The 10,959-nt window shown below is 37.2% G+C and overlaps 2 protein-coding genes across 4 annotated transcripts; one reads left to right on the top strand and one right to left on the bottom strand.

Moving 5' to 3' along the window:
* Window positions 1-245: 245 nt before the first annotated feature.
* Window positions 246-7,144, top strand: LOC132056551 (uncharacterized). Of its 3 annotated transcripts, none has more exons than XM_059448809.1 (10): window positions 246-758; window positions 1,322-1,408; window positions 1,887-2,845; window positions 3,756-3,844; window positions 3,937-4,064; window positions 4,160-4,259; window positions 4,668-4,743; window positions 4,841-4,955; window positions 5,041-5,572; window positions 6,374-7,144. In XM_059448809.1, exons 1-10 carry the CDS (start codon window positions 464-466, stop codon window positions 6,861-6,863), a joined length of 2,871 nt encoding a protein of 956 aa, XP_059304792.1. In that variant the 5' UTR covers window positions 246-463; the 3' UTR covers window positions 6,864-7,144. The 3 variants fall into 3 exon arrangements, with proteins under 3 accessions (XP_059304792.1, XP_059304793.1, XP_059304796.1); XM_059448810.1 differs by having other exon boundaries at window positions 247-758; window positions 3,961-4,064; XM_059448813.1 differs by having other exon boundaries at window positions 620-758; window positions 1,311-1,408.
* A 1,023-nt stretch (window positions 7,145-8,167) lies between these two features.
* Window positions 8,168-10,002, bottom strand: LOC132056550 (large ribosomal subunit protein eL36z-like). Its single transcript, XM_059448808.1, has 3 exons — window positions 9,847-10,002; window positions 8,694-8,893; window positions 8,168-8,382 (listed from the first exon to the last, which is right to left on the bottom strand). Exons 1-3 carry the CDS (start codon window positions 9,940-9,942, stop codon window positions 8,352-8,354), a joined length of 327 nt encoding a protein of 108 aa, XP_059304791.1. The 5' UTR covers window positions 9,943-10,002; the 3' UTR covers window positions 8,168-8,351.
* Between the last annotated feature and the right edge of the window lie 957 nt (window positions 10,003-10,959).

Genomic DNA, 10,959 nt, shown 5'->3' with positions numbered 1-10,959 from the left:
AAAATTAATTAATTTCATCTTGATTTTGTGAAATAAGTATATTTAGCAACCTTGACAACTAATATTGGGACCAAGGGAATATTTATATTTCCAGGATTGATAATAAATTATGCAGAAAATGGTACATCTCGTATTTCAACAATAGAAAGCGTACATCCGGTAACGGGTAATTCAGTTGGTCTACGCTAGCAGCTTATATCATATTGCTTTAGTACGACCTACGGAAAAGAAAAAAAAACAATAAAAATTCGTATAAGATAAAGCAAAGATAAGATAAAAACAAAGGTATCTTCTACTTTCTCCACAATATTACTAACAAAGAAAAACCCTAAATATTTTCACTTCCAAATATCTTAACACCATCTCTATAGGAAAAATCATTTGAAGCATTACTAACAAAGCTCAATCACACTATTATAAACCCTAATTATCAATTGGGGTTTTATAAAAATTTCAAGAAAAAATGAGTTCTTTAACTACAACATGGTGTCCAAACTCTTTTCAGCTTAGATTAGCATTCACTAGCAAAAAGCCTAAGGCAATATTTGCAGGAATGCGTGTAGGGAAGTTGGATTATCATGGGGTTCGTTTGGTTTCGATTAAAATGAATGGTAATAATGTGTCAAATGGTAGTGGAGTGGAAAAAAGAAGTAGTGCAGGGGTAAATTCGACTAATTCAACTGATGGTTTTGCTGGATGGTCTGGAGCTGATGGTGCTGAGAAATCTAGTGAGTCACAGGGAAAGCAGAATATCGCAGGTGAGTTCGTTATAATTGGCGATATTAATTACTTCGAGTTTAAGAAAGAAAGGAAGACTGTTTAAATTTGTGGTCCTGGTCCTGGCTTTAAAGCATCTAATAAAGTTAAATTGTTTCTAAATATAGAAAGGTGACATTTTTTTGGGACAGATTGAAAAGGAAAGCATGCCACATAAATTGGGACAGCGGGAGTGGTTTGAATTAAGACTTAGTCAGTTGGTAATGGTACATTTACATTAGTTTCAGTTTTTTTCAGGTTGTGTTAGGGGTTTGTATGGCAGTACAAACTGTGGAAATAGTTTTGGAGAACGTTTGATTTTGTTTTAAGATAAAATATTGAGTGTTGGAATATCAGGGGTTTGAATTCCGAATGGATGTTGAGAGTCCATATATGATATAGCGCATAAAATGAATGCATTCTGCATTTGATCATGACAAATTTTGATTTTCAAATGAATCTGATCAGTGCTATGACTGCGGAATGCATAATAATTTTTAAGACAGCAGGTTTGTCTTGGTTCTTTTTGTGGACTGATAACACTTTTGAAGTAGCTTATTTTCAGGGATTGTTGGAGCTGGAGCAGCTGGGATTATCCTTGTGTCTGGCCTTACCTTTGCTGCATTATCGATAAGCAGACGGAGTTCAATAAGTGAGTTTAGTATTTTCCACTAACTATGATGACCAAGTGAGTTCTGTCAAAAGCTAGGGATGGAATGTTTTTTAAAGTAATAATGACTGGAAAACCTGATTATATTTGTAAAACATCAGCATCTGTATGAGAAGTAGACAATGTGAATAATTTGAGAAGTCCTAAGTTTGACATGTATATGTGGGACTTGTCAGATATGGAACCCACTCAAATTCCCTTTTTGCTTTTGGAAAATCAATATCATTAGTCTGTGACGTTTGGGAGGGTTGGTTACAAAGAAGCTTAATATTTGAGATATTGCTTAATACTCAATGGAGTATGCTAATTTGTTGAAGCGTATGTGTTTGACTTATCACATGTGTGTTTGGATAGTTATTTATGCCATTCGTGACAAAATGCACATCCTGTTCAGAAATGGTATTTTGCTTTGAGAGCTTCCTGCTTGTTAGGTTCATATTTTGAAAGTGCATGTACACAGGAATTAAACAGCAGATGGAGCCCTTGACAGCACATCAAGAAATGTCGATCGATTCTGACAATCATAATGACACAGTTCAAGAGGAGAAAGTTTTAGATGATAATGAAATCAAAGATTATAGTGGTGAAGAGGCAGGTATAAGCAAGGATCCATCTTTATACACAGAAAATGCTGGAGCTGTTGAAAATAGAATTAGTGGGAATACTGATGATGGGAATCCATCCGATGATGGTGCAGTCGTTGATGAGACCCATATTCAGCATGATTTGGATGACGGAAAAGCTAGTGATGATGGAGTAGTTGGTACTGAAGCCATATCTGAATCTCCTGAAGCTACCTTTGTGACGTCAAGCTATGAAAGTGAGGAAGACAGTCTTGTTGCGGGAAAACCAGAACCAACAACTGAACCAAAACAGAAGAACTTTAATAATGATGAAGTTGCAGCTGCATCAGTTATTAATCCAAATTCAACATATGAAGTTAATAACCAGGTGGGAGAATCTAATTTGGAGGGATCAGGATACTCGAGAGACTCACCTCCTATTGAGCCTTCTAACCTCGACACTGTTGTTAATCCACAATCAGAACCACTTCTAGAACCCATGATTATGCACGAAGAGTTTGTAGAGACTCAAATCTCATTTCCCACTGCCAATGTTGACCTGAGCAAAATGCCGGAGGTTCCAATTGATGGAGATAAGTTAAACAGAGACGAAGTGCCTGGTACAGCTTCAGTTTCAACAACAGCTTATGACCATCTTGGAAACGATTTTAAGGATATGAATGCAAGCAGATCACCTTTTAACTCAACGGATCCTGGGGATATCTTTACTTCTGCTGGTATTCCTGCTCCATCTACTATTTCTCCAGCTTTGCAGGCACTTCCGGGAAAGGTTTTAGTTCCTGCTTCCTTTGATCAAGTCCAAGGTCAAGCGCTCGCAGCATTACAAGCTTTGAAGGTATTAGATAATTGCTTTATTGAGTTCGGTCTTTCCTGGATAGAGTTTTTGTTTCATGGTATATGATTTATTGCTCAAGTTACTTCGGGTTGATATTTTCACTTAGATAACTCAATTTTATTGGGAAATAAGCTCCTCCCCTTCATGGTAAGTTTTTCTCTGAGAGAAACTGATGAGGGATGTTAGCAAAAGTATTATGTAAAACCAGAAAAAAGCTGAGAGGGAAATACCCTTCTTAATTATTTCCTATGATAAATTTTCTTCACCATAATCTCTCTTCCCTTAGACAACAGGGTGGTTATTGTTATTTCTGTCAACTATCTTCACCGTCGTGTTAGTCTTTGTTCATAGTCCCTCTTTTCATGTCTCTTAGATCAGGTCTTAAGAGGGCAATCCCTGCTGTGGTTGAAGTTTTACTACGGCTTTAAGTTGGCTGCCTGGTATATCTTAAATGAGACTGCAGTAACCAAAAATTGTAGAATGAGAGCATTGATCAGTTGGATGGGCTCGTAATTAGAACTTTAATTACAGAAGCACTGTAGGTAGCAAATGCACCTTTGCTGGATATCTAGGCATCTCCAAGTGCTAGATTGCCATAATATGGCATGCGATAAAAGGAGAACTGTGGTAATTTCTTCTCAAATGCCTAAGCCCTGGTAGGCAAAGTCACTTGACCTGTGCTTATGGGAGGTAGCAAGCACCCAATGGAATATTCGAGTTGCGCCCAAGTTGTACCCCCTCTTTTCATCTTTTATCAAGCATGTGTTAGTGAGAATTTTTGATCCGTCCTTCTTTAGATGAAGAAACCTATATAAGGTACATACGGTCAAGGAGAAAGTTCGATCCTGTGTTAGTTTCGCATTTCTTCCAAGATGTGTTTTGCATCTGGTTTTGAATCTTTATGTTGTAGGTTATTGAGTCTGATGTTCAACCTGGAGATCTTTGCACTCGGCGTGAGTATGCTCGTTGGTTGGTCTCTGCTAGTAGTGCTCTATCAAGGTATGCCTGTCTCTTATACTCCCCAACATTTTTGGTAGACTTGTTTTAAATTTGAAAGACTGAAAAGTCCAGTCACATACCTATTGAGGAAGCAAGAGTGCTATTGATTACTACAGAACCACTGTCTCAAAGGTCTACCCTGCTATGTACATTGAGAATGTTACTGATCTTGCCTTCGATGATGTTACATCTGATGATCCAGACTTCCCGTCTATACAAGGTAGAGCTCCGAATCACCAATTTTATTTGTTAAGTTATGCTTTGAATTCAAATGCTGACTTTGGACTGTGGTCTTCTGAATGTGAATCTTTTTAGGTTTGGCCGAAGCAGGGTTACTTTCCAGCAAGCTCTCAAGACGTGACATGCAGTCATCTTCGGATGATGACCAAAGTCCTGTCTTCTTCTGTCCCGAAAGGTATAATACTGCCCACAAATGCAATGTTGGGTTTCTTTTAGGTCATCGCTTCTGAAGAGTCGATAATTCAACAGTATCTTACTGGTGGAGATTGTGCTGATGAGCGTTTTAAATTTCCACAGATATATCCTCTGCCTCTCTCATATACTACCTCCCTTCCCTGATGAATACAAAAACTATCTCCTTACGACCTTGTATGTTGGTCGAGGTTATGGTTGCTAATATTTTGCTTAGATTTTGTATTCATTTAAGTTGCTGATCAATGTTCTCCTGATGTACTTTTGGTAAAAGAATGATATTATTCCCAATGTTATTACTATTAGCTTCATGGCATTGCTAATATATTTTGACTCCAACTAACATTTACTAGTCATTTCCTACTTGATGCATTAATGTTCTGCATTGCAGTCCTTTATCACGTCAAGATCTTGTCAGCTGGAAGATGGCCATAGAGAAAAGACAGCTACCACTTGTTGACCAAAAGGTTGCATACAAATTGAAGAATGGATGGTTTTCTATCTTGTTTATTACATGTAGTAAGTTGCAATTTACTAATTGCTACATTCTGTTTTGCTTAACAGTCCGTACAGAAATTCTCTGGGTTCATAGATGCTGATAAGATTCATCCAGATGCATGGCCTGCGCTGGTAGCTGACTTGTCATCAGGTGAACAGGGAATAGTAGCACTTGCATTTGGTGAGTTCTATTGATCGTGTCTGATGAGGAATTATGTTAGATGTGGGAAAGGGTAAGATATGCTATTACTAACCTGTCAATACAGGGTACACAAGACTCTTCCAACCGCATAAACCTGTGACCAAAGCCCAAGCTGCTATTGCCCTAGCAACTGGTGAAGCTTCTGACATCGTTGGTGAGGAACTTGCACGCATTGAGGCTGAATCAATGGCTGAAAAAGCTGTTTCAGCCCATAATGCTCTGGTAGCTGAAGTTGAAAAAGATGTGAATGCAAGTTTTGAGAAGGAGCTCTTATTAGAAAGGGAAAAAATTGATGCAGTGGAGAAGATGGCTGAGGAAGCAAGGAGAGAGTTGGAGAGTTTGAGAGCTCAGCGGGAGGAAGAGAATTTAGCTTTAATGAAGGAACGTGCTGCTGTTGATTCAGAAATGGAAGTTTTTTCCAGATTAAGACGCGAGGTAGAAGAACAATTACAGACTCTTATGAACGACAAATTAGAGATCTCATATGATAAAGAGAGGATCGAAAAGCTAAAGAAAGATGCAGAATTTGAAAACCAAGAGATAGCACGATTGCAGTATGAGCTGGAGGTCGAGAGGAAAGCATTATCCTTAGCTAGGTAAGAAATGTATTATCTTAAACAAAATTAGTTGGATCTTAATTACCATGCAAATTCACCGCATCAAATGGCTCATGAAGGAGGATATCACCTGCTTACTGATTACTGTCAATCCCACAGTTCACTTCTTGTTTGTTTATAGCTGGCTGAAGATTAGTTCAATAATATATTGATATTTGAGCATTCTGGGGAAGCAGTGACAATATCACGTACCATTAGAGTTGGTACTAGTGGTACTTTGGCTCGAGTAATTTCTTTTCTCTGTGAAAAGGTGCTGAGAAAATCTATCCTATTTTCTTCTTTCGATGATTTTGAAGCCTGTTCCTTGTCTTGCCTACCCTGGTTTTTTGTTCAAACTCACTTGTCGATCATTGCCAATAATACAGAGTACTTGAAGTATACAATATCTCTTGGTCTTATGTTTGAGCAGTCACCTATTTTTTCCTTGTAAGTCTGGTGTTTTTCCTAAACCTTCTGCCTTGATCTGTGGCCTGTGGGTTGCTTTAGTATCATAAGAAGCTACATTATCTGACGAATAGGTTTTATGTGAAACTACCGCCATTTGATATTTCATTGTATGGTAACTCTAGCACCTCTGATATTGTCAGTTCCTGTTGGTCTGTTGCTCCATCCCTAATTTTAAAATAACAAATGTTAAGCAACTTCATCGGTTCATGTTGAAACATTTAGCACATCTTTTATTTGCTGCAATAGTTTCTCACTAGCGTTTAAAAACAACTTTTCTGTTCTCCCTGTTTGCATCTACAATTGATTGATTACTTATTTAAATCTTGCAACCAGGACTTGGGCGGAAGACGAGGCTAAAAAAGCTAGAGAGCAAGCAAAAACCTTGGAAGGGGCTAGAGACCGCTGGCAGAAGCAAGGCATCAAAGTGGTAGTTGACAATGACCTGCAAGAAGAAGCCAATGCTGGAGTTACATGGCAGAATGCTGGAACTCAGTCCGTTGAATCGGCTGTTAACAGAGCTGAAACATTAGTGGACAAGCTCAAGGAAATGGCTGATACAGTGAGAGGGAAATCAAAAGAGACTATTCATATGATTATTGAAAAAATAATGTTGCTGATCACCATGCTTAAGGAGTGGGCACAAAAGGCAGGCAGGCAAACAGTGGAGTTCAAGGATGCTACCATGTCGAAGATGGGAAGCTCAGTACAAGGAATACAGCAAAGCTCAGCTGAAGTTGGCTCGGCTTTCAAGGATGGTGTTAAGCGCTTCGCCGGTGATTGCAGGGACGGAGTCGAGAAAATCTCACAGAAATTCAAGACATGAAAAATGTGTTGTATGAAAGACTCTTGTATCCATTTTGCTATTTTGGTCAATAAATTTTCTCTGATTGGAGCAGTCAATCTTGGCCCATACAAGCTGGTGGCCATTGCCATCCACCAGCAGAGGGAATAAAAGAAAACTTTGAGAGGGATACCTTCCATTACCACATTGATTATTTTAGCTTCTTAATTGTACTATATACGAGTTTGTATTAGTACTCTGAACTTCTCAATTGTACTGAATTCGTCTCTTAACAAATGAATAACGAAAGAAGACATATGACAGCCCCCCTCTTAACACACACAGAAAAGAGAGATTGACCAAGGATGCTGAAGATATCGACGTTTCATTTTAAAGGATAGAGTTTAGCCAGCGCTGCGTCTATTCATCTCACTATAACTCCCATCAGTATGGAGTACATGCGACCTAACTTGAAAAAGGAATTTGCTCACATTTGTTGTTTACGTCAAACTACACGAGTTTACTATGGTTAAATAATATAGTAGAGTGAGAATGTGAATTAATTATTGCTTGCAAGTAAGGGACAATATTTTATGTAAAGAGGTAATATGACTATCGGTGTGGTCTGGTTATAAAGATAAGGGATGATAGTTCTGGCGTGAAATGTAGGTTTCAGTATCAGCAAACCCAAATACAGAGTGTTGTATTCTTCCAAAATCTCAAGATAGAGGAGGTCAAATTGTCCTCCTTGCAATTTGAACAGAAAGATTACATATTCTTCTCCAATTTGAAAAGAGCTTACTTGGGATTGTTTTTTCTTGCCGCTAATACTGACTTATTATAGCCGGTTAGAAAATGTATCGTAGAGTCACTACTATGTAATACTAACAATATTGAGCGTCATACAGAAGTTCCTAACAACTGTGACCACTCTGAAAACTACAATTTAACAAGCCAAAACTATTTCGGGTATGGGAAAACTAAACCAGTGAACATATTATGTAGCACATCAAAAATTCTTCACGTGATACACCTTTCAGATTGAGTAGAACTAGTGCTGCGTGGCTTTAAAAAGTTCACTTGCTTACTAGCAGGGAGAAGAACAAACCGACATAGATCTGCACCTTTCTTTAAATAGTTCAGATACTTAAAAGCTTGAGGCCTTAGCAGGGAGAAGAACAAACCGACATATTGAGTTTTTCTTTGGGATGATGAAACAATATTGTCCTCAAAATTATAGGGACAGCCTAGGTCAACTTGACACGGAAGTGAGCGCAGTACAAGTTAATAATATAAGGAGCCAAGAGTAACGTGCTTTACCCGAAAATATAGAATACAAAACTATATAAGAACTGAAATGTCGACTTGAAAGTTGAGCAAAATGTCACAATCTTGATGAAAATTCAAAAAAGCCATAGTTCTTGTCACGAATCTTCTTTCTAGAAAAGAGAGATTTTCACAACTAAATCAAAAAGATCATGTATAGCTAATGAACTTAGTCCCTCAATCGTCAAAATGAGGATAAAGTCTTCACTTCTTCTTTTCAGCACCTCCGGTGGCCCTGCACAAAGCAAAGAACAGAAGGAATGAAATATTAGTCAAGGATTTGCATACTCTTCTTCTAGAGCCCGTTTGGATTGGCTTATAAATTGCTTATAAGCTGTTTTCAGCTTTTTTGAGTATTTGGCTAGCCAGCTTAAAGCCATTTTGTGCATAAAATAAGCCCAAAAAAATAATTGAACCCATTTGGCTTAGCTTATCTAAAGCAGCTTATAAGCTGCTTATTTTAAGCCCATCCAAACAGGCTCCTACTAAGATAGTAATAGTAATATGACTGACTACTCCAAAAACCGAATAATCACAAGACATTACCTCATCTTACGGAGAACGCTAGACATCTCCTCTCTCTTCTTCTTTGCCCTCTTGTGAGTACCCAACTTCCTCTTGGCTACCTTCAATGCACGCTTGTCCTTGCCAACTTTAAGAAGCTCAGTAATCCTCTTCTCATATGGAGCAAATCCCGCGACTTCTCTGATGAGGCTCCTGACGAAGTGGATTCTCTTGCTTGTTTTCTGAAATTAACAAAGCAATTAAGTAACCGAAACAAATATCCATGCAAGCAAAACATGACATGCACATCCAAAACTAGAGACCTCAATTGACACTGAAACGCAATGCATCAATCCACAACTGAAAAGTTTCTATTAAAAAGAACTAGAGGAAGAACTTACTTACAGAAATCATGCAATGCTGCTCTAGACAGTGGTGGTTTTCACTTTTACATTAGCAATATCAGACAGTAGAACTCATTTTACTCTCGGGTGAAGAATTTTTATATACAAAAACAAACCCAATATAACCCCACAAGTGGGGTCTGGGTACATTCTAAAAGGTAACAGCTTTTGGTTCGTCCCAGACTGTACTCCCATTTCACCATCATAATTCGCAACTCCCTTGGGTTCTAAGGAAATAAAGCATACACAAACCTTAGGTACATTGTAAAAGATTACAATTGTTGGTTCAACTCAGACTGTACTCTACTTTCACCATCATGCTTTTTCAACTCCCTACATACACTCATTGACAAATATCATGTATACACAAACCTACAACCTTAATGTTTTCAGCATACACACATTTCGGCCAATCCTGTCAAAATGACAATTTTTTCCCATGTCTGTGCTCTAATTAAACACAGTACATCTTTAACTCCTCTAGAATGATACGAATACACAAACTACAAACTTTGACATTTCATACCATCATATGTACCTTCTATCTGTGATTTTGCATAACCTCAATGATTACAAACAAAACAAAAAACGAAAGCTAGAAGCTTTTACTTAATCATTAATCCAATATACTTGCACAAAGAATGTACAGTGTTACACAGTTGCTGAGTTCATATTTATGATTCAAATACCTACATAAAAGAAAAGGGGGTGCACCAGATATTCAAAATCTAAACATTACAAATCCAAAGCTAATACAACTAAACAAGTAATATGGGTTCAAAAAAAATTACCCCTTTTCTATCAGAAGGGCGTGGAGCTAAGTCCTTCTTGGTAACAACATGTCCTTTGTTCAATCCCACACTAAGTCCTGTGTTCGGCGGCGCCATCCCCTTTGGTTTTTGGTGATCTCAGTGTCTCTGATAAACACAAACTTAGGGTTTTAGGTATTTTTATATAGGCTTATTGAGAACTTAGGGCTTGGGCCAGACTTCACCACTCTTACAATTGGTAAATAAAGCCCACTAACTTATAGGGTCATTCTCATGACAAATTTCGTTTGGGTGGTATTTTGGTGGGCTGATATTTAACTTTTGTTTTCATTTGATGGAATACATTGAATTTGTCAGTAAATTTTATTTACATATTTGAAAGATGGTTTATTTCAATTGAGCACCTGAATACATAAAAAATATTTTTATTAAACATTTTCGGTTCAATTTAAAAGCATATATATTTGTGCATAATCTCAAGTGTCTAGTACGTAGATAAATTAACCACATACAATTCGGTGCTTTAGCAGGTCTATTGATAGAGATTAATTATTTTTTCCTGAATGCGTTAATATGGCATTTCCTTTAATTATACATTCTTTAATAAAACACCGTTCGTTAAATGGAGGGAGAAGAAAATTTCCATTGTTTGGGGCGAAATTAAAACATCACAAATTAGTTATTCGATATTTAACTTTTGTTTAGTGAATTTTAATAAGATAGATAAAATGAAGATGGTATGAAGTCTTGTTAGTCCAATAAAATTTGTGAACAATTTTTTAAAGAGATGATGAGATTAATTAGAATGCCGTTAATATAATACCAAGTCCATTGTTTGCTAATCATATAACATCACAAATTAGTGAATAAAAGATGCGAATAAATGAAGATGGTATGAGTCTTGTTACAATAAAAAACAATATTTGTCTATCACAAAAAATGTGAATAATTGAACAAAACAATATTTGTCTATCCATCAAGACATGCATGTGAACAACATGCATGTGAACACTTAACAAGATACGTAAAATACGACCCCTTAAATTTGGCCCTTTTTTTCATTTTAGTGAGTGTCACTTTTTTTTAGCGTGTGAAGGTGAGAAAAATATGCTGATGTGTATTGTAACGATAAAT

Source organism: Lycium ferocissimum, chromosome 5, assembly GCF_029784015.1.
Source record: "Lycium ferocissimum isolate CSIRO_LF1 chromosome 5, AGI_CSIRO_Lferr_CH_V1, whole genome shotgun sequence".
Taxonomy (NCBI): Eukaryota; Viridiplantae; Streptophyta; class Magnoliopsida; order Solanales; family Solanaceae; genus Lycium; species Lycium ferocissimum.
This window is presented reverse-complemented; position numbering and strand designations above follow the sequence as displayed.